This window comes from Hyla sarda, chromosome 10, assembly GCF_029499605.1.
Source record: "Hyla sarda isolate aHylSar1 chromosome 10, aHylSar1.hap1, whole genome shotgun sequence".
NCBI lineage: Eukaryota > Metazoa > Chordata > Amphibia > Anura > Hylidae > Hyla > Hyla sarda.
This window is the reverse complement of record NC_079198.1, coordinates 36,946,344-36,970,844: the sequence shown is the minus strand read 5'-3', so window position 1 is coordinate 36,970,844 and position 24,501 is coordinate 36,946,344. Positions and strand designations below refer to the sequence as shown.

At 44.5% G+C, this 24,501-nt stretch overlaps 1 protein-coding gene across 1 annotated transcript in view; it reads right to left on the bottom strand.

Annotated features, from left to right (window-relative positions):
• Positions 1-207: 207 nt before the first annotated feature.
• Positions 208-24,501, bottom strand: part of LOC130293198 (uncharacterized) — a 42,420-nt gene continuing 18,126 nt past the window's right edge. The window contains exons 4-5 of the mRNA XM_056541700.1: positions 1,075-1,175; positions 208-979 (exon numbers count right to left, since the gene is read on the bottom strand). Coding sequence (XP_056397675.1) covers positions 208-979; positions 1,075-1,175 — 873 coding nt within the window. The remainder of the gene's footprint in view (positions 980-1,074; positions 1,176-24,501) is intronic.

Genomic DNA, 24,501 nt, shown 5'->3' with positions numbered 1-24,501 from the left:
AGGATCTCATTATATTTGTATAATAAATTAACAGACACAAAATTTAGATTTTTAGTGTAATTGTAAATTTGGCTAACTAGTCATAAAATTACACTTTATAAACATTTTCACATTTTAAAGCAACAATGCCTTAAAAATATTTTTACAAGATAAATATCTGGAGCAAAAATGTACAAACAATGCAACAAGAAAATATGTGGACCAACTTCAATGATGCTCATGGGAAAAATATGTGGGTTCTGAAGAAAAAGACTCCAAAGCAGATGATGCAGAGGGGTTGTGGTGGCTAATTACACTGCTAGGGTATTGTCTTTCAAAGGGAGGATAGTAGGGGTAAACCACAGAAGAGGACTGAGAAGGCAGGGGGTTGTAAGTACCCACATAAAAACCCTCGGTTTGTGTGGAAATATTGTATGCAGGTGGTGGAGGGCTGGGGGCCCTGTGTCCAGCTGTGATGTGCAAATTTTTTATCATATCCTCTAATGGAGACAGGGCCTCTAATGGAGGCACAGCGTGACAGTATGCTTTAAAATGGTTTTGGCGGTCAAGAGGCACTTTACGGCAGCAAGATGCCATTTCATAACCAAAATAATAACTGTCATCACTGCTGTCAACCCTCCGAATAAATGATAGAGCTTGACTTTCAACCTCAAGCTGACTATCAGTTATTTGGAGGGATCTACGGGTCCTTCGAGCAGTGGGTGGTCTGGTCGATGTTTGTGAAGAAGGTATGTTTTTTGCTTCCTCCATCTCTTCAATCTCATCAGCAGCTGATGTAGGTGTGCTGCTGGGAGGAAGATCACTGCTAAGGTTAGACACATCCTCCTTTACATCCAGATGTTGGTCAAAATATTCCAACGGATTGGATGGGCCTGGTGCTTCAGATTCCAAAGGTGTGTCTGAACGTACTGGCTCAGACCTTGGCTCTTCATCTGCATCTTGTTGTGTATTGGATGGTGCCTGAAAGTTGCCTGAAGTTCTAGAATAAACAGATGTGACATTTTTAGGTTAGATACTTTTTAAGGGGGAGTAGGGAGTGATGAACCTGCATGCACAAATTCAACATGTACTTACGGTCTGAGAACTCTGTTAGGGCGTAAAAATTGAAGTTGGTCCTCATAGGGTATTTTTTTCCTTTTGCCACCAGCTGACCTTTTTTCTGCTTTCTTGATACCCTTAACAAAATAGTCGCTCACAGATTTACATTGGTTTCTGATGTCCTTTACTATATAGCATTTTAAAATGTAGCAAAAAAATTAAAAACGATTTTTATCTTGTAAAAATATAATAAACCAGAGACAGGTACAAAAATTCAAGCAAACTCATCCATTAACAAAATTAGTGATGATTGTCTTGCAATATGTAAGGCTATGATTATTGTACATGTGTACACCAAGGGAATATGAACACAAAGATAAATAGGGATAGAAATACTTTGAGCAACTTCACCTATCTTTCATAAGATAAAAGTGTACACGAGGAATTAAAAGTACAAAGATGTATGTTACTTAGAACAATTAGAATGGCATCCTTTTCATTATTTTATGTTGATAAATTTAAGTTATAAATAAACTAAATAAAAATTATACAAAACTTTCAAATCTCATTCTGAATTGAAGAAGACATTTGATCAAAGTTGTCAAACAAGGCTACTGCAATCTCATGCCACGCTTCTTCACATCTGGTTCTATTAAAATATTCACCATAGCCCTCATCCCAAATCCAGGGACGACACTCTATCTACAACCACATTTTTTGTACAAAACAAAAATTAATAATACCAGATTCACCATATTTTTAGAACAATATGTGCTTGTCAAAATGCAAATTTCCTCAAGCCCATAGTACACTGTACATGCTTCCATTAGCAAAGTGTGTGTATTTGGAAACATGTGCTGGGCTACATGCAGATCTCCTCATGGCCGTATTACACTGCACATGCTGCCATTAGAAAACTATGGCCCTCATTTACTATTCTAAACCCGACCTCTTTTGTCGGGTTTTTTTGTCGCATCTTTGTCTGCGCCATGTCGCAGACATCGTGCGCCAGTCTGCGACACGATGCGATATTTTTTCCCGACGGACCCGATGTGGATTCTCCCAAACCCGAAAAAGGGGCGTTACCCGACATTTCTGAGCTTTCTCACGTATTTATTAAGGTTTCCAACCCGAATTTGTTGAATTGTTGTGGATTTTTTTCCCGACAGCTCAGAGGAGTTGGAAACCAAAACCAACAAAACCCACGTGCGACAAACAGGATGCGACATAATAATAAATACCAGGGGGAAAAAGCAGTCAGGAAAGAAAGCAAGATAGACTTACAACCCGATTTTCTTAGTAAATGAGGGCCAATGTGTATTTGGAAACATATGCTTGGCTAAATGCAGATCTCCTCATGGCCGTATTACACTGTACATGCTCCCATTAGCAAAGTGTGTGTATTTGGAAATGTGCTTGGCTAAATGCAGATCTTCTCAGGCCCATAGTCACTGTACCTGAAAACACATATGCCTATTTTGTGGACATGTTATAAAACATTACAAAGAGAAAGCAATATACAAAGTTGACTTTGGGTACAGCAAATAGTAGGTGACATAGTTTATACCTCAGTGATGACATCCTCTGTGCTTATACACATTCGGGAATAGGCTTGCCAGCTCATGTCTGTACCTCAGCAGCTTACTTCCCCAGCCAAACTTGAAGAAATTGACGGACCTGGGTCGAGTCATGTGATCACATGGTCCAAAAGGGGCTGAACTTGGCTCTCAGTGCACTCCCACTGTTTTCTGCGTCAAATTTAAGCGGAAATTTAACCCCTTAAGGACCCAGCCTAAATATACCTTAAGGACACGGCCATTTTTTGAACATCTGACCACTGTCACTTTAAGCATTAATAACTCTGGGATTCTTTTACTTTTAATTCTGATTTCCGAGATAGTTTTTTTGTGACATATTCTAGTTTATGCTAGTGGTAAAATTTTGTCGATACTTGCATCATTTCTTGGTGAAAAATTCCAAAATTTTATGAAAAAAGTTATTTTTTTTTTACTTTGAAGCTCTCTGCTTATATGGAAAATGGATATTCCAAATAAATTATATATTGATTCACATATACAATATGTCGACTTTATGTTTCCATCATAAAGTTGACATGTTTTTACTTTTGGAAGACACCAGAGGGCTTCAAAATATGGCAGCAATTTTCCAATTTTTCTCAAAATTTTCAAAATCGGAATTTTTCAGGGACCACTTCAGTTTTGAAGTGGATTTCAAGGGCTTTCTTATTAAAAAATACCCCATAAATGACCCCATTTTAAAAAAAACTGCACCCCTCAAAGTATTCAAAATGACATTCAGAAAGGTTTTTAACACTTTAGGTGTTTCACAGGAATAGCAGCAAAGTGAAGGAGAAAATTCAAAATCTTCATTTTTTACACTCACATGTTCTTGTAGGCCCAGTTTTTGAATTTTTACAAGGGGTAATAGATGAAAAATCCCCCCAAAATTTGTAACCCAATTTCTCTCGAGTAAGGAAATACCTCATATGTGGATGTCAAGTGTTCGGCGGGCGCAGTAGAGGGCTCAGAAGGGAAGGAGCGACAATAGGATTTTGGAGAGTGAATTTTGCTGAAATGGTTTTTGGGGGGCATGTCACATTTAGGAAGCCCCTATGGTGCCAGAACAGCAGAAAACCCCCACATGGCATACCATTTTGGAAACTACACCCCTCAAGGCATCTAACAAGGGGTCCAATGAGCCTTAACACCCCACAGGTGTTTGACGAATTTTCGTTAAAGTCGGATGTATAAATGAAAAAAAAAAAAATGTTTTCACTAAAGTGCAGTTTTTTCCCCAAATTTATCATTTTTACAAAGGGTAATGGGAGGAAATGCCAACCAAAATTTCTAACCCCATCTCTTCTGAGTATATAAATACCTCATGTTAGGACATAAAATGCTCTGCGAGCGAACTATAATGCTCAGAAGAGAAGGAGTCACATTTAGCTTTTGGAAAGCAAATTTTGCTGAAATGGTGTTTGGGGGGCATGTCACATTTAGGAAGCACCTAGAGTGCCAGAACAGCAAAAAACAAAACACATGGCATACCATTTTGGAAACTACACCCCTCAAGGAATGTAACAAGGGGTACAGTGAGCCTTAACACCTCACAGGTATTTCACGACTTTTTGTGAAAGTTGGATGTGTAAATGAAAAAATATTATTTTTTCACTAAAAGGCTGTGTTTTCCCCAAATTTTACATTTTTACAAGAGGTAATAGGAGAAAATGACCACCAAAATTTGTAACCCCATTTCTTCTGAGTATGGAAATACCCCATGTTTGGACGTCAAGTGCTCTGCTGGCGCACTACAATGCTCAGAAGAGAAGGAGCGCCATTGAGCTTTTTGAAAGAGACTTTGTTTGGAATGGAAGTCGGGGGACATGTGCGTTTACAAAGCCCCCCGAGGTGCCAGAACAGTCGACCCCCGCACATGTGACCCCATTTTGGAAACTACACCCCTCACAGAATTTAATAAGTGGTGCAGTGAGTATTTACACCCCACTGGCGTTTGACAGATCTTTGGAACAGTGGGCTGTGCAAATGAAAAATGTAATTTTTCATTTTCACGGATCACTGTTCCAAAAATCTGTCAGACACCTGTGGGGCGTAAATGCTCACTGTACCCCTTATTACATTGCGTGAGGGATGTAGTTTCCAAAATGGGGTCACATGTGGGGGGATCCATTGTTCTGGCACTATGGGGGCTTTGTAAACACACGAGGCCTTCAATTCCGGACAAATTTTCTCTTCAAAATCCCAATGGCACTCCCTCTCTTCTGAGAATTGTAGTTCGCCCGTGGAGCACTTTACATGCACATATGGGGTATGTTCTTATTCAGAAGTAATGGGGTTACAAATTTTGGGGGGCTTTTTTCCTATTTTCCCTTGTGAAAATGAAAAATTTAGGGTAACACCAGCATTTTAGCAATTTTTTTTTTTTTCTCATTTTCCCATCCAACTATTTTGTCAAACACCTGTGGGGTGTTAAGGCGCACTATACCTCTTGTTACGTTCCATGAGGGGTGTAGTTTCCAAAATGGGGTCACATGTGGGTATTTCTTTTTTTGTGTTTATGTCAGAACCGCTGTAAAATCAGCCACCCTCGTGCAAATCACCAATTTAGGCCTCAAATGTACACAGTGCGCTCTCACTCCTTAGCCTTGTTGTGCGTCCGCAGAACATTTTACGCCCACATCTGGGGTATTTCCGTACTCAGGAGAAATTGCGTTACAAATTTTGGGGGTCTTTTTTTTGCTTTTACCGCTTGTGAAAATAAAAAGTATGGGGTAACACCAGCATGTTAGTTTAAAAAATAAAAAAAAGTTACACTAACAGGCTGGTGTAGACCCCAACTTTTCCTTTTCATAAGGGGTAAAAGGAAAAAAAGCCCCCCAAATTTGTAGTGCAATTATAGTAGAGTACGGCGATACCCCATATGTGACCCTAAACTGTTTCCTTGAAATATGACAGGGCTCTGAAGTGAGAGAGCACCATGCGCATTTGAGGACTAAATTAGGGATTGCATAGGGGTGGACATAGGGGTATTCTACGCCAGTGATTCCCAAACAGGGTGCCTCCAGCTGTTGCTAAACTCCCAGCATGCCTGGACAGTCAGTGGCTGTCCGGAAAGGCTGTGAGTTGGTGATTTGCAACAGCTGGAGGCTCCGTTTTGGAAACACTGCCATACAATAGGTTTTTCATTTTTATTGGGGGGGGGGGGGGGCAGTGTAAGGGGGTGTATATGTAGTGTTTTTCCCTTTATTATGTGTTAGTGTAGTGTAGTGTAGTGTTTTTAGTGTACGTTCACACTGGCAGGCATTTAGTGAATTTAATGCTAGGAGTTTGCAGTGAAAAATTTGCCGCAGCCCAAACTTGAAGCAGAAAACGAACTGTAAACCTGCCCATGTGAATGTACCCTGTACATTCACATGGGGGGACAAACCTCCAGCTGTTTCAAAACTACAACTCCCAGCATACACTGACAGACCGTGCATGCTGGGAGTTGTACTTTTGCAACAGCTGGAGGCACACTGGTTGGAAAACCTTCAGTTACCTAACTCAGTATTTTCCAACCAGTGTGCCTCCAGCTTTTGCAAAACTACAACTCCCAGCATGTACTGATCGCTGAAGGACATGCTGGGAGATGTAGTTATGCAACAGATGGAGATACACAACTACAACTCCCAGCATGCCCACATAGCAGTTTGCTGTCTGAGCATGCTGGGATTTGCAGTTTTGCAACATCTGGAGAGCTATAGTTTAGAGACCACTGCACAGTGATCTCCAAACTTTGGACCTCCAGATGTTGCAAAACTACAAATCCCAGCATGCTCAGACAGCAAACTGCTATGTGGGCATGCTGGGAGTTGTAGTTTTGCAAGATCTGGAGAGCGACAGTATAGAGATCATTGTGCAGTGGTCTCAAACTGTAGCTCTCCAGCTGTTGCAAAACTACAAATCCCAGAATGCCTAAACAGCTCTCTGGGCATGCTGGGAGTTGTAGTTTTGCAACATCTGGAGGGCTACAGTTTAGAAACCAACAAATCACTGATATATGGAACATGAATTCAATTTAGCTAATTAAAACCAACCAAAATAGCTAAAATTTAACAACTTTTATTTAATCCAGTTAAAACCTATATTTACTATAAAATGGATACAGAGTCATCGGTCTACAGTATATAAAGACTCAAAACAGGGTAAATTCCCTCCAGGGTCAATCCCCTATTTAACACCCTTGTCAAAACCCGACGCGTTTCCCCGTGGGTTAGATAAGTCCACGGTTCATCAGGGGTTATACTTAAACCCCGGATACACAGTGGAGAAATATACCTTATTCTATTCAATGTGTAACAGACAGGATAGGCACATAAAACATATAGCATATAGCAAGCAGGGTTAGTTAGTGTGCAATATAGTTTCTGTGGGATTCCTCTTCGTATCTAGTCTCCAAAGATGTATTTGATAAACAATAGAGCCAAGGTCCTTAATATGACCTCCAGATTTAGTTCCACTTCCTGAATATCAAAATACAGCAAGGAATGCCCATATGATATGGAGTGGGCTAATAAATACAATTATTTTCTTCCTCAACGATGGCCCCTTTTAACTCCGTGTGTATACATTGATGATAGCCATGGTACTGTTATGGTTCCCACAAAATCCACACTTTAAAGATAGGTTTCCTCCATGTGAGGGACTAAATAGCCCATAATAATTCTCACACTTCCTATCCTTCACTGCAGAAAGGCTCAATATATCCCTGACTGCCACAAATCCACACAGGTCAAACTCCCCTGCTTACTTGGGGTCTACCCTGTCTCCACTATGATCCGGGTGCAGATAATGACCATACCAGACTCCGATCCAGGCTGGCGGCATCTACAGTTTAGAAACCACTCTATAGTGGTCTCAGACTGTAGCCCTCCAGATGTTGTTAAGCAACTCACCGGCTTCCGTAGGATCCACGGAGCTGCGTCGCCGTCCTCTTCTTCCGTCGATTGTTGCCTGCTGCCGCCGTCGATCGTCGCCCGCTGCCGTCGCCGATGGGTGAGTGGATCTTCGGCGCCGGTCCTGTGTCGTTTCCCCATTCTGCCCTGCCTATTGTGGGTGGGCAGGACGGGGAAACCGAAAGTAAAGCCCCCCATCCCCGATCTGCTATTGGTCATCGCGTCATGATGACCAATAGCAGCGATAGGAGGCGTGGCACCCCTGCCACCTCACTCCTATCGCTTCAGGGGGATCATGGGTGTCATGGACACCTGCGATCCCCCTTCTATTCCGGGTCATCGGGTCACCATAGACCCAAATCGGCGCAAATCGCAAGTGTGAATTCACTTGCGATTTGCGCCGATTGCCGACATGGGGGGGGGGGTCCCCTGGGCATTTGTGCGGGGTGCCTGCTGATCAGCAGGCACCCCGGTCCGGTCCCCGCCCGGCGCACGGCGGGGACAGAAATTCCCACGGGCGTATGGATACGTTCTGGGTCCTTAAGTACCAGAAAGCCAGGGCGTATCCATATCCGCATCCATGCCCTAGGTCCTTAAGGGATTAAAGCTGATTTAGTGGCATCATTTCCGTTCGGAATAGCGGCAGATTACTCGCGGAAATGACAAAATTACGCATGAAACTGAAAAACGCCTCTGGAGGCGGAAAATAGTTGCAAAAAATTTTGCAAGCAGACAGTCGGAAATTCCGTAGTCTGAACCTAGCCTTACACTGAGGGTTTGGAGAGGAATTTCTGCAAGTAATTCTGCTCGCTTATTCCTCTCCAAATCATTCAGCAGTGAAAAACCCATAGTATGTAAGGAAAATTCTGCTTATCAGTTCACACTGAGGAATTTCCGCTAGCGGAATTCTGTCACTGAATTCCGTTCCGCATGAAGTATGAACATGTTCTTTCTTCATGCGGAATCCGTGTGATAACTCCATAGAAGTCAATGTAAAAATTTTTTCAGGCCGCCACACTTCCCTGCGAAATTCACACGGAATTCGCGCGGAAATTGCATGAAATTCCTGCAAAATAATTTTTTTTACAATGTCTCCTATGCCGCGCTGAACACGCACTGATTTCTGTGCAGAATTCCGCACAGATTCCGCGCAGATTCCTCACGGAAAAAAACTGTCATTGCTGAGCGGATTTGTTCAGCGCAAATTCCTCGCACATATTTGTCAGTGTTAACGTACCCTTACGAAGTGGCATGATGATGCATGAAAGAAGAATTTGTCTACATGTCTTCTGTTCGCAATGTATAAAATGAAAAATAAATAAGCCACATGAATATAACTGAACCTCTTTGGGAAAAATAAGATATAAAAAGCTATTTAGCATAAATATGCATGGTGTGTAGTTGTTTTTAGTTTTGTATAATTTTTTGCTATTGTCAGGTCGCAGTTATGATGACCTAATTTGCTTTGCTTAGACACAATGCAGCATTGTGACAAGGCAATCTTTGGTTCCCTTACGTCCTAACCAGTAGCACAGATGGGGTATTCTACCCCCCGCGAACTGGTAGGACAGATGGAATTTTTATTGATTAATAAACTAATTAGCAAACCACACCCACTATGCCCTGTATAAAGGAGGGGTCACCCTCTGTCCCCTTGTGTTTTTTTCTGTCCTCCCGGACAGTGGGACAGATGGTGACCCTCCGTGCTTAGGAGGTGTTCTCTCTTTTTTTCACTGCCAGTTACTGGCTCCCCTTGAACAGCCTTCTGCGGCTGTGGGGAATAAATCTATAGTTAGCTCTGCTCACCTTCGGGCAGGCTCTCTCCTTTGCTATCCCTCTGATGCCGACCTGGCTCTGAGGTTCCGCCCACCGGCCCGGCTCTCTATGTGCGGCTAAGCCCCGCATCTCGGGCCGGCGGAAGTGACGTCAGCGGCGTCTTACATCACTTCCCCTCCTTTTTTCTTTTCAAAAAAAAAAAAAAAAAGGGGGGCATGAGAGGAAAGAACAACTTTTCCTATGTAGAGATTGTTTCCCCAGGCGGGGGGTTTTCTCTCTTCCAGTCACTTTTTAGATAATTACATTTTCTTATTAGAATAAACTATTTTCAGGTTGCTCCGCCCTAGTGGGCGGAGCTTCCTTTAGGCGCCAATTTTGAAGGGTATTTAATCCCTTCCAGAGTGCAGCTCAGTCTCTTTGAGTCCAGATGCTTTGGCTTGTCCACGTATCTGTCTTTGAGATTGTGACCTTAGGCCTGTACTGTCCCTGCGGAAAGTACTGTGACTTATTTTTCACTCGCGCTTTTGCTGCTTTTTGGTAGTCTTCTTTGCTTTAGATTTTATGAATCTTTTTTTCTCTGAGCTTGCTTAATAGTAATATCAATATCTTCCTCAGATTATGTCTACGGAAGGCTCCGCTGACCGTGAAGGTCCTGGAAAAAGGACCTCCAAGCGGAAACACCTCGCTTGCCATGATTGTAGTGTTCCGCTAGAAGATTCTTATGAATTTTCTAGATGTCCACCTTGTAGGGCGCCAGGAGATTACCTGGCCACCCTGGACTTAAAGGATGCTTACCTCCATATCCCTATTCATCCTGCATCCAGGAAGTATTTAAGGATCGCTGTTCAGGTAGGGGGAGTTCTAAAACACCTCCAGTTTGTAGCCCTCCCGTTTGGGATCTCTTCTGCCCCTCACACATTTACCAAGGTTGTGGTGGCTGTGGTAGCTGCTCTAAGGCTCCAGGGGCTCAGCATTGTTCCCTACCTAGACGATTGGCTCCTCAGAGCTCCATCTCAAACGATCCTGTCCCAACATCTCCAGCTAGCCGTATCCTTCCTTCATCAGTTGGGTTGGATAGTCAATTGGGCCAAGTCCAATTTCCTCCCGACAACATCAGTGAGGTTCCTTGGTTTCATAGTCGATACAATCTCAATGACACTCTACCTCACTCCCGAGAGAAAACTCCGGGTTCAAGAATCGGCTCAACATCTTTTAATATCCCGGAAAGTGTCTATTCGCACTCTCATGCGGATGTTGGGACTTATGTCCGCTACCGCAGACGCGGTACCTTGGGCTCTTTGGCATCTTCGCCCTCTCCAAGCAGAGGTTCTTGCCATTTGGAATCACCGGCCATCCGGCCTGAACAGGTGTCACTCCCTGTCTTGCGCAACCCGTTCTTCTCTGAGGTGGTGGTCTCACCTAGAGGACGGCCGGTCCCTGATCCAACCCTCTTGGATCATACTTACTACCGACGCATCCCTTGTAGGTTGGGGAGCGCATCTTCAGGATCTGACAGTGCAAGGTGCATGGTCTCCTCAGGACAAACTATTAACCTCCAATCTCCTGGAGATTCGTGCAATCAGGCTAGCATTGCTGCACTTTGCTTCTGTCCTCCAAGGGAAAGCTGTCAAGATCCAATCCGACAGCATGACGGCTGTGATGTACATCAACAAGCAGGGAGGCACTCGGTCACAAAACCTCCTCAGAGAGGTGGGTCTGATCTTGGATTGGGCAGAAAGGAACCTCACCCACCTGTCCGCGGTTCATATTCGAGGTTCCCTCAATATGATAGCCGACCGCCTGAGCAGAGGACTCCTAACCGCAGAATGGTCTCTCCACCCAGTCATATTCAGAGAGATAACGCTCAGGTGGGGTGTGCCAGAGATAGACCTCATGGCAACGAGGTTCAACTCCAAGTTGGAGAGGTTCTGTTCCCTTTACAGGGAAGACAACCCGGTGGCAATAGATGCTTTCTCAATCCCGTGGATGTTCAGGCTGGCCTACATCTACCCTCCAATTTCCTTGATCCCAAGGGTATTGATGAAGATCAGGCAAGACCAAGCATCCGTCATAGCCATAATCCCATTTTGGCCCAAGAGAGCTTGGTTCACCCAACTCTTTCAGATGAGTCGGGGACAATTTTGGAGGCTTCCCCCAGAGCAAGCATTAGTGTCGGGGGACACGCACAGCTGCTCGAATCTTCAGATGTTCAACCTGACAGCCTGGAGGTTGATCAGTCCCTTCCACATTTAGAAGGGCTTTCCAGTGCGGTCTTGAAAACACTCTCACACTCCAGAGCGGAGTCAACCAATAAGACATACAAAAGAATCTGGACAATTTTCCAATCTTGGTGCTCCAAGAAGCAAGTTGGAAGAGATATAGCTGCTCCTACCATTCTCAGCTTTCTCCAGGATGGACTAGACAAGAATTTGTCTCCTTCTACTCTCAAGGTCCAAGTTTCGGCCATTTCGGCTTACATTAATAAGCCTTTATTTCAAGACCCACTGATCAAAACATTCTTGAGAGGGGCCTCAAGGTTGAAACCTACAATTATACAACCAGTTCCCACTTGGGATTTATCAGTCGTACTCAAGGGACTGTCATCTCCTCCCTTTGAGCCTATGGAGGACGTGGACATAAAGTTTGTTACCATTAAAACAACATTTTTACTGGCTATAACATCTGCCAAGAGAATTGGTGAATTACAAGCGCTCTCTGCGTTTGAACCCTATACAAGATTCTTGCCAGATAGGGTACTATTGAGATTTATTCCATCTTTTATCCCTAAAGTACCATCCTTCCAGAACATAAATCAAATAATTTCTCTTCCAGTCCTAGCTCCACGTCCATCCACTGACGAAGAAAGAGGCCTGCATTGCCTCGATATTTCTAGATGTCTCCGGATCTACTTAGAAAGATCTAAGCTGTTTAGGAAGGATGAAAATCTACTAATCCTTTTTGCAGGGGCCCGGAAGGGTCACAAAGCCTCTAAACCTTCCATCAGTAGATGGGTAAAAAATGCCATTTGTGAAGCAATGGTATCTCAGAACATGGAGCCTCCTGAGTTCGTAAGAGCTCATTCTACCAGGTCTGTATCTACTTCCTTTGCGGAAAGGAATTTAGTTCCCTTGGAACACATATGCAAGGCTGCATCCTGGAGTTCACTCTCCACCTTTATCACCCACTACAGGCTTGATAGTAGAGTTGCCGATTACTCTTCCTTTGGACGGTCAGTATTATCTGCCGTCAGGCATGAGAGCCCTCCCTCATAGGGTATTCTGCTTGCCATATCCCCATCTGTGCTACTGGTTAGGACGTAAGGGAATCGTTAATTTCTAACGATAATTTGTTTTCCCTTAGTCCTAACAGTAGCACAACTTTCCCTCCCTAGTATTATTATTATTATTATTATTATTAGTTCTTCTTGTTACAACACAAGGGGACAGAGGGTGACCCCTCCTTTATACAGGGTATAGTGGGTGTGGTTTGCTAATTAGTTTATTAATCAATAAAAATTCCATCTGTCCTACCAGTTCGCGGGGGGTAGAATACCCCATCTGTGCTACTGTTAGGACTAAGGGAAAACAAATTATCGTTAGAAATTAACGATTGTGCAGCCTCTGTTGTGGCCAAAATTGGCAAGAAGTCAAAGATATTGCATTACATTTCATTAAACAAGAAGGGGGGGGGGGTTCCTAACAGTCCCTACAAACACTCAAACTATACCAATAGACCTGCCTATATCATACTTTCTTGTTCACGTTTGTCAAGCAAGCACCCACTGCATACAACACATAAAACCTGCCTAAACTAGTCCCAATCTGCAATATCATGTTGTTTGAACTTTAGGCAAGCTGCTGCTCTCTGGTTTCTGCCACACTCTATGCTCCATCATGGCAATAGTTAATCTGTGTTCCTTTAGGTTTCATTCAGCTGACTCATGTTACTCATCAGGTTCTGCTATAAAAACAGCCTCTTGCCCTATGCCATTGCTTGAGTGTCTGTTAAGTTTAGGTCATGTCTTGGGTCTGTCCAGAGTCTGTTTCCATGTTCTGGTTGCCTCTATTCCTTCTTTATTCTCCACACTGACCTGTTTTTCAGCCTGTTTACAGTTGACTTATGGTTTCAATCTTGCCCTTTGTATTCCATGCATAGTCCCATTATTCTGTGTCCTTAGCTCCTGTGGATATGATTAGGGATGAGCAACTTGAATCAGACGAATCCAAATTCGTTATGAATTTCAGGAAAAATTTTATTCACAACGAATGCGAATATCGCAACTTCATTAACCTGTTGGGGACCCCGGTTGTATGGGTATGCCCTTGCGACCTGGTACTTAACTCCTTAACGAAGCAGGACATATATTTACGTCCTGCGCCGGCACCCGTGATAGAACGCATCATATCGGGTCGGTCCCGGCGGCCGTTAACGTCTGGGACCCACAGCTAATACAGGACATCACCGATCGCAGTGATGCCCTGTATTAACCCTTCAGACGCTGCAATCAACATTGACCGCTATGTCGGAAGGGAAACTGAAAGTATCCCGGCAGCTCAGTCGGGCTGTTCGGGACCGCCACGATGAAATTGCGGCGTCCTGAACAGCTTACAGGACCCTGGGAGGATCCCTACCTGCCTCCTCAATGTCCGATCGGCGAATGACTGCTCTGCGCCTGAGATCCAGGCAGGAGCCGTCAAGTACCGATTACACGGATCAATGGCATGTTAAAGGGGTATTCCTGGCAAAACCTTTTTTTTATACATATCAACTGGCTCCGGAAAGTTAAACAGATTTGTAAATTACTTCTATTGAAAAATCTTAATCCTTCCAATAGTTATTAGCTTCTGAAGTTTTCTGTCTAACTGCTCAATGATGATGTAACGTCCCGGGAGCTATGCATGATGGGAGAATATCCCCATAGGAACTGCACAGCTCCCGGGACGTGAGTTATCAGAGAGCAGTTAGACAGAAAACAACAATTCAACTTCAGAAGCTAATAACTATTGGAAGGATTAAGATTTTTTAATATAAGTAATTTACAAATCTGTTTAACTTTCTTGAGCCAGTTGATACATGAAAAAAAGTTCTGGCCTGGAATACCCCTTTAATAAATGCCAGTGATCAGTTTAAAAGATCATTGTGTTCAGTATGGACCTACAGAATAAAGATAAGGTGGCATTATTACAGAAAAATGCACTGCGTAGAAATGGAAGCCCCACAAAATTGTGTTTTTTTCAATTTTGTTGCGCAATGATTTTTTTTTCCATTTTCTCTGTGGATTTTTGGGTAAAATTACTGGTCACTGCAAAGTAGAATTGGTGGTGCAAAAAATAAGCCATAATATGGATTTTTAGGTGGAAAATTGAAAGGTTTATAATTTTTAAAAGGTAAGGAGGAAAAAACAAAAATGCAAAAACTGAAAAACGGGGTTAAGGACCAAGGGCGTACCTGTAAACCTGTGGGAATTACGATCCCCTCCGCTAGCCGGATGGGGATCGGAACGGGATGCCTGCTGAAATCATTCAACACCCCTCCCCCCCCCCCCATGTCGGCGATCGCCGCAAATCTCCGATCATTTCAGATCGGCGATTCGCAGAGATTCCGGGGTGATCAGGTCTCTGATGGCCCGATAGGCCAGAAAATATGGACGATCAGAGGTGTCAGAGACAGCCCCAATCATCCTAAAGGATAGGAGCGAGGTGGCAAGATACCACCTCCTCCTAACCCCTGCGATTGGCCGATCAGGACTGACCGGCGAATCGCAGGGCAAGGGCGGGCAAAGCAGGGGAAATGAACTTTCACCCCTGGAGGATGTCGGGGCAGAGTGGGGGAAGATGGCAGCGATGTGCTGGGGCCGTGGATGCATCGGGAACCACCGGCGGCAGTTACCTCGGTTCACGCGGGGACCAGGGACCGGCGACTAACAGGAAGCAGGGACCGGCGGCTGTGTCCCAGATGCAGCAGTGAAGATTGCCGTAAAGTGATCATCACTGCTGCTTGTAGGAGTTTCAAAACTACAACTCCCAGCATGTCAAGACAGCTTTTGGCTGTCTGGGAATGCTGGGAGTTGTAGTTTTACAACAGCTGGAGGGCCAAAATTTGGATACCACTGTCCATCCAGATGTTGCAAAACTACAACTCTCAGCATGCCCAGACAGTCCTGGCATGCTGGAAGTTTTAGTTCTGTAACATCTCGCCCTTCAGATGTTGCAGAACTACAACTCCCAGCATGCCTGGACAGTCTCAGCATGCTGGGAGTTGTAATTTTGCAACATCTGGAAGGGCACAGTTTGGAGACAACTATACAGTGGTGTCCAAACTGTAGCGCTCTAGATGTCAATTCAAAGCATGCCGAGACTGTCCAGACTTGCTGGGGGTTGTAGTTCGGCAAAATCTGGCCCTTCAGATGTTGCCGAACTACAATTCCCAGCATGCCTGGGCAGTCTGGGCATGCTTGGAGTTTAAGTTTTGCAACATCTGGAGGGCTACAGTTTGGAGACCACTACACAGTTGTCTCCAAACTGTTCTCCTCCAGTTGTTGCATAACTACAACTCCCAACATGCCCATCGGCTTACTGGGCATGCTGGGAGTTGTAGTATTGCAACAACTGGAGGCACACTGGTTAGGAAACATTGTCTGTTTCCTAACTCAGTGTTTCCCCACCCTTGAGCCTCCAGCTGTTGCAAAACTATAACTCCCAGCATGCACTGACAGACCATGCATGCTTGGAGATGTAGTTTTGCAACAGCTGGAGGCCTATGGGTTGTGAAAAACTGTATTAGGAAACAGAGAGTGGTGCGGAAACACTGCGGTAGTCTGTTACCTAACTCAATGTTTCCCAATCCCAACCAGTGAGTGTGCCTCTAGCTGTTGCATAACTACAACTCCCAGCATGCATGGTCTGTCAGTGAATTCTGGGAGTTGAAGTTTGCCCCCCCCCCCATGTGAATGTTCAGGGTGCATTTACATGGGTGGGGGTTTACAGCAAGTTTCCTGCTTCAAGTTTGCAAGTTTGCAGTGGGAAAATCACTGTAAACCCCCCGCCCGTGTGAATGTAACCTAAAAACAAAGAGTAAAGAGTAAAACCCTCATATACACTACACCCTTACACTGTTGAACACCCCCCCCCAATAAAAATTTTAAACATCTTTTACATCAGTTTTTTCAAAATAGAGCCTCCAGCTGTTGCAAAATAACAACTCACAGTATTGCCGGACAGCCATTGACTCTCCAGGCATGTTGGGAGTTTTGCAGCAGCTGGAGGCACCCTGTTTGGGAAAAACTGACGCACAGTATTTTTGGTGGAGGAGGCAAGTGTAACGCTTGCATCCGGGTACACCCCTATGAGAATCCCTATCTTAGGCCTCAAATGCGCATGGCGCTCTCTCACTTCAAGGCCCTGTCGTATTTCAAGGCAACAGTTTAGGGCCACACATGGGGTATCTCCGTACTCGGGAGAAATTACACTACAAATTTTGGGTGGCTTTTTCTCCTTTTACCCCTTATGAAAAGGTAAAGTTGGAGTATACACCATCATGTTAGTGTGAAAAAATGTTTACACTAACATGCTGGTGTTGCGCCATACTTTTCATTTCCATAAGAGATAAAAGGAAATAAAGACACCCAAAATTTGTAACACAATTTCTCCCAGGTACGGAAATACCCCATTGTATTGGCCGTAAAATAAAAATAAAAAGAACACAGCACACTGTTACAAAGATCTGTTTAACGCCAGTGGGGTCTAAATGCTCACTGCACCCCTTGTTATGTTCCTTGAGCGGTGTAGTTTCCCAAATAGTATGCCATGAGTTTTTTTTTTGCTGTTCTGGTACCATAGGGGCTTCATAAATGAGACATGCCCCCCAAAACCATTTCAGCAAAATTTGCTTTCCAAAAGCCCAATGTCGCGCCTTCCCTTCTGAGCCCTCTAGTGCACCTGCAGAACACTTTACATCCACATATGAGGTATTTCCTTACTTGAGAGAAATGGTGTTTCAAATTTTGGGGAACATTTTCACCTATTACCCCTTGTGAAAATGAAAAATTTGGGGTAACATCAACATTTTAGTAAAAAAAAAGATCATTTTTCATTTTCATGTCCAACTTCAACACAAAGTCGTCAAACACCTGTGGGGTGTTAAGGCTCACTGTACCACTTGTTACATTCCGTGAGGGATTTAGTTTCCCAAAAAGCATACCATGAGGGGTGTTTTCCGCTGTTCTGGCACCATAGGGAATTCCTAAATGCGACATGGCCCCAAAAACCATTTCAGCTAAATTCGCTCTCCTTCTCTTATGAGCCCTCTAGTGCACCTGCAAATTACTTTACATCCATGTATGATATATTTCCTTACTCGAGAAATATTGGGTTGCATATTTTGGGGGGCTTTTTCTCCTTTTATCCCTTGTAAAAATAAAAAATATGGGTCTACAAGAACATGTTAGTGTGTTAGTGAATTTTCGCCTCCACTTTGCTGCTATTCCTATGAAACACCTAAAAGGTTAAAAAACTTTCTAAATGTCATTTTGAATATGGTGAGGGGTGCAGTTTTCATAATGGGGTCCATTATGGGGTATTTCTAACATAAAACCCCTTAAATTCACTTCAAAATGGAACTGGTCCTTGAAAAATTCAGATTTTGAAATTTACTTGAAAAATTGAAAAATTGCTGCTATACTTTGAAGCCCTCTGATGTGTTCCAAAAGTAAAAACATGTCAACTTTATGATGCCAACATAAAGTAGACATATTGTATATGTGAATCAATATATAATTTATTTGGTATGTCTATTTTCCTTACAAGCAGAGAGCTTCAAAGTAATAAAAATACAAAATTTTCTACTTTTTCATGAACTTTTTGAATTTTTCACCAAGAAATAATGCAAGTATCGACAAAAATTTACCACTAACATAAAGTAGAATATGTCACGAAAAATCTCGGAATCAAATTCAGAAGTACAAGCATCCCAGAGTTATTAATGCTTAAAGTGACAGTGGTCAGAATTGCAAAAAATGCTGTGGTCCTTCGGGTGTAAATAGGCTCAGTCCCCAAGGGGTTAAACTCCATTTAGTGCGGTCCAGGCTCCACGGAATCTAAAATGGCAGATCCATGTGTGAGGACAATTCGCAAGGAATCCTGGTAAGGTGGGACCATGTCCTTGAATCACATGTAGCATGCAGCCTATCAGCAGCCAGACACCCCTGTGATGTCCCAGCCCTATATAATCGGCAGCCATCTTGCGGACAGTCACTTCAGCCTTTTATTGCAGAGAGAGAGGGACAGACAGCAGTGTGTGCTTCACAGAAAAGCATTCTTACAGCAGCGATTCACCCCCCACTCACATCAGCGTTCTATTGCAGAGAAGGACAGAGAGCAGTGTGTGTTGCAAAGAAAAACTTTTACAGCAGCGATTCACCTCAAGCCCGAATCCAGCCTAAAAGCACTGATAGAGACGGGAATGAGATTGAGAGAGAGTGCAATTTTGGGTGTGTACTCCTGATGTTGTAGACAAATACTGTTTTAAGTGTAATGGAGTGCATTGTCCTCCCCTCATAAATGCATACCACATACATACATTTAAGTGGTGTACTATTTTGTTCCTGTTAGGCTAGGTTCACACTACGGAATTTTCGCTTTGAAACTGCAGGCAGAAATTCCGCTTACTAAAATTTATAGTATAGTGAATACATTTCCATTCACAAATTCACACTTCGGAATTTTTGAAGCAGAATTTGTGAACGGAAAATACGCTTGAACATTTCTGCCTGAAGAATGGCGTTTCTCATTCTTCAGGCGGAAATACTCGCGGAACACATTGCATTATATTGGAGACTGCAGTGTCCGGAGACTCCGCAGTGTTAACCTAGCCTTAAAGTGTTAAGGGCCTACACATACTGTGAAAGGCCAGTCAAAAGTACACACCTGCTGGTGTTGTAGACAAATACTGTTTTAAGCATACTGGAGCGCATTGTCCTCTCCTCATATACGCACTAAGCATATCAGGCAGAAAAGTGCCAGGACGTGCACAGAGGAGTGGCAGAGGCCTAAATTCATTAGACAGAGGTTGCAGCAGACTAGGGGCGAGTGGCAGCAGGAGTCGCAGTAGTTGTGTCTCGACCAGCAACTCATCTGCCGTCATCGATTGGTTAACACGGTCATCCACTTCATCACAAGTGACATCTGACACCACTAGTCAATAGTCGGTTGGTTCCTCAGACACAACCCTCAGTTGGCAGTAGTCCCTGTCCTCCCATTGCTTCTGTCCTATGCTATGGTGGGAAAATAAGCTAATCGGCTCTCAGGCCGTTGGTCCTGTGACAGTGTGCCACTCCGCCTCTTCATCTTCCACTGTGTCCTCATCCTCCACTGCACGGAAAAGTCTCAGTGTCCCTCCAGCATTCCATATATGCAGGGAATGGTGGTGTCACACTGTTCTTCACATGGTTTGCCTTGGCGAACAGAGTCACACAGGGGAACTACTAACAGTAATTAATCAAGAAATCAAATCATGGCTTACTCCACAAAAACTGGAAATGGGAACCATGGTGACCGACAATGGGAGGAACATCTTGTCTGTGCTGCGACAGAGAAGCCTGAGATATGTTCCCTGAATGGGACACGTGTTCAATCTGGTTGTCAAGCGATTCCTGAAGTTTTCACCCCATCTTCAAGACATCCTAAAAGTGGGAAGGAAAGCACACCCTCCTTGAGCTGCAGCGCAGAATGGCATCCCCCAACATAGTCTGATTTGCAAAGTTTCCACACGTTGGAATTCCACCCTCCATATGTTGAACCGACTATACGAACAGAGAAAAGCCATCACCGATTTCTTGATGATCCAAGCGGATAGGGGTACTCCTCTGTGTAACTTCAATGTCAACCAGGGGCAGCTCATACTTGACACCTGCCGTTCACTCAGGCCCTTTGAGAAAGCCACATTATTAGTCAGTTGCTAATATTACGGGTTGAACAACGTCATTGCACTGCTTCATCTACTACAATACCTGTTGGAAACAATGGCTGGTCAGGGCACTGGAGACATGGCACCTACATCTCACGGCCACATGAGCCCTGTGGGGGCTGAACTGGAGGAGGAGGGGGAGGGGCACAGTGGAGTACAGTTTCGGTTTCCCAAGATGGGCAATTTTTCTAATCATCTGATAGGAGAGGAGGAGCAGGAGCAACCAGAGGAGCAAGAGGGTTATGAGGAGGGCGAGACAGAGGACCTAGACACACCGTGGCAGTATACAATGGAGATGGAGGCAGGGAGTCCCTCCGAGTCCCTTGCACAAATGGCAAGATGCATGCTCACTTGCTTGTGGGATGACTTCTGGCTCTCCACCTTATTGGACCCTCGCTACCAGCACAAAATGGGGGCATTTTTTACACCCACTGAGGGGGAGGACAAACTCACTACAGAGACATCCTATGTAGTAAGTTGGCCGATGCCTATCTGTGCCATCGTCAATCCTCTCGCAGGTCTGACTCAGGGGGCCCTCTACGCTCACCTTCCACTGCCATGGCTGCTGGGGAGGGGTGAGGTGGCAGGAGCAGCAGCAGTCTGAGCCTAAAGTTGCTGATGAGTACCTTTCTTCACCCGCATAGTGAAGCAACTCATCAGCAGCAGGTAGACCTGGAGCACGACCTGAACCATTAGGTGGTGGCTTACCTTAATATGACCATGCCAACACACTTTGAGGATCTGCTGGACTTCTGGCAGCCAAACTTGATTTGTGGCCGCAACTAGCAGAGTTTGCTCTGGAAGAGCTGTCCTACCCAGCCAGTATAGTGCCATCAGAGCGGGTGTTTAGTGCTGCGGGGTCCATAGTCACCCCAAGGAGTATTCATCTGTCCACCAAAAAGTGGGGAGAGACTGGATTTCCACCCACCAATGCCTGATGCATCAAAGTAGATTGACCATGGTGCCATATCAACACTTCACAAATATGAATAGCGCCAAACAGATTTAAGGTGCTGCTCCCTAGTTACAAACATTCCTCTGCATCAGACCTTTTTTCCCCCACCTTCATCACCGGGTACTGGTATTGCCATCCACTGTACCACTGTCACCAGGTCACTTTCAGGACTCCTGATGCTGCTGCTGCCACCTCCAAGCTGTCTCATTCTGCCGCCATATGTTCTCCTCATGCTACCGCCATCTCCAGGCTGTGCCATTCAGCCACTATATGGTCTCCTCATGTTGTCGCCAACTCCAGGCTGGGCCATTAAGCCACTATATGGTCTCCTCATGCTGCCGCCAACTCCAGGCTGTGCCATTCAGCCACTATATGTTCTCCTCATGCTGCCGCCACCTCCATGCTGTGTCATTCAGCCACTATATGGTCTCCACATGCTTCCGCTACCTTCAGGCTGTGTAACTCAGCGACTATGTGGTCTCCCCATGCTTCCGCCACCTCCAGGCTGTGCCATTTAGCCACTATATGGTCTCTACTTTCTGCCGCCAACTCCAGGCTGTGCAATTCAGCCACTATATGGTCTCTTCATGCTTCCGCCACCTCCAGGTTATGTTATTCAGCCACTCTATGTTCTCCTCATCCTGCCGCCAACTCCAGGCTGTGCCATTCAGTCACTATATGTGCTCCTTATGCTGCCGCCACCCCCACGCTGTGTCATTCAGCCACTATATGGTATCCTCATGCTGCTGGTACATTACCTAAACATTTTTATGGTAGCACTGGTTACCATTAATGTTTAATTTAAATTTGAAAATTCATCATTTTATGTTAGGGGTTGTGAGGCCCTATGGTCTACTCATGCTGCTGGGACATTACCTAAACATTTTTATGGTAGCACTAGCTACCATAAATCTTCAATTTAAATTTGAAAATTCATCTTTTTATCTTCGGGATTATGAGGCCATATGGTCTCCTCATGCTGCCGCCAACTCCAGTCTGTGTCATTCAGCCACTATATGGTCTCCTCTTGCTGCCGCCAATTCCAGGCTGTGTCATTCTGCCAGATAACGGTCTCCTCATGCTGCTGCCACCTCTAGGCTCTGTCATTGTGCTGCCATGTGACTCTTTGTTAGATTGGGTTTTGTGGTCATACAGTATTAGTTCAAAGTTCAAATGCTGGAACATTAAACTTGGGAATCTAATATGAATCTTAACTTGGAATTATCACATGAATCCAATGAAACAGCTTAGAGCAGTGGTTCTTAACCTTGTTGGAGGTACTGAACCCCACCAGTTTCATATGCGCATTCACCAAACCCCTCTTAATTGGAAAAATAAAATATGATTTTTTCAAATTCAAAACATAGGAGGTATATATTTATACATCGGTGCACAAAATGAACAAAACCATTAAGAACAAAAAACAAAACCATGAAAATATGATTTTCACACAAAAACATAATGAATATTTACTGCAAATCAGTGTGACTTCTGCTGTTGTCTTTCAGAAACCAGTTCAGAAATGCGCAGCTTTACCTTGGCAAGTGCCACTCTCATGTCATTTTCACAACAATGGCAGTGTTCCCCCACATTAGGCAGAGAGAGTTCCCCCACATTAGGCAGGTAGTGTTCCCACACATTAGGCAGACAGAGTTCCCCCTACATTAGGCAGATGGAGTCCCCCCTACATTAGGCAGGCAGTGTCCCCCCACATTAGGCAGGCAGTGTCCCCCCACATTAGGCAGGCACTGTCCCCCCACATTAGGCAGGCAGTGTTCCCCCACATTAGGCAGGCAGTGTTCCCCCGCATTAGGCAGGCAGTGTTCCCTCACATTAGGCAGGCAGTGTTCCCCAACATTATGTAGGCCAGTGGTCTTCAACCTGCGGACCTCCAGAAGTTGCAAAACTACAACTCCCATCATGCCCGGACAGCCAACGGCTGTCCGGGCATGCTGGGAGTTGTAGTTTTGCAACATCTGGAGGTCCACAGGTTGAAAACGACTGATGTAGGCAGTGTTCCCCCACAGACAAACAGCCTCCAGCCATATACAGTGTATGGCTGGAGGCTGTTTGCCTGTGTACTGTGTACTGCCCACTTCAGTTTTTTAAACTTAACGCGGGGCCGCAAGGAGTTAATAGTGATGTGGTGGAATTGCCCCGTCGCTACAGGACGGGCAAACACCGGCTCTGCTCGGGGCCCCGGGCCGGCCCGGGGCCCCAAGCAATTGCTGGGTTTGCCTGTCCTGTTGTGACCTCCCCCGCCGAACCCCCGGGACTTACTCGACGAACCCCTGGGGTTCAATTGAACCCAGGTTCAGAACCACTGGCTTAGAGTAATAATAATGAACCATAACTGATTAAATTAAACATTTGCACTTTCACAGTCAGGGCGGCGCTGAGAGGCAAGGGCTGGAACAGGTGGTATCTTGCCTGGTGGAGGACCACCAGCTCGATGCTCACCAGAATGGGTAATAATAAAAAAATAATTTAAAATAATTTCTAATTAATTTAAATAAAAATTACATAAAAAATCTGCCACATCCAGACGCTCCAGTGATTCTAATAGCAATGCCTGTAATCTGCATGTCATACTGAATAACAGTATTATTTCACTAACACAGCACACTCCCTGTGCGTGTTGGGACAAGGCAAAGTGTTCTACACCCCTATTGAGCCTCTCTGTAGGCCAGAAATAGCTGGTTTTAATAGAGATTTGCCACAAATAAATTTGGACCGAACCAAATTTTTCAAAGTTTTCAAAAATTCACTCATCTCTAATCCTGTTGTATTGGCAATAATTTAAAAGCATTGGTAATGTCTACCTCCGTCAACCAAGCACCGACCCCCAACTCTGAAATGGCTTTTATACAGTAGCTTGGTCGATGGAGCACACGAGCACAAATTTTCTGAAGGAATTAAAGAATTAACAATAGGTACACTGGAAGAATAGGGCACAGATAAATAATAGATAATATGTATTTTATTGATAAGTTTTTTTTTTTTGGTCACAAAACCCCCAGGACTGACCCTCCAGCTATCAAATAGAGGTATTGCAAAGGGCCAAATCATGAACACTCTACATAACTCCGCTTGTAATAAATCAGAAACTATTAGAGGCTCCCTGAGTGCAGATAACAAGTTTCTACATTCATAGTTGCTTTGCGGGAAAGCAACCTTGTGTGGAATCCGTGCCTGAAGCCTTCCAGCAACCACTCCACCCAACCTACGTCAGCACCTGCACCTCAACCCTGCCTAGTCATGCTTGCTGCGCCTGTACTAGGGTGAGCTCAAAAACATA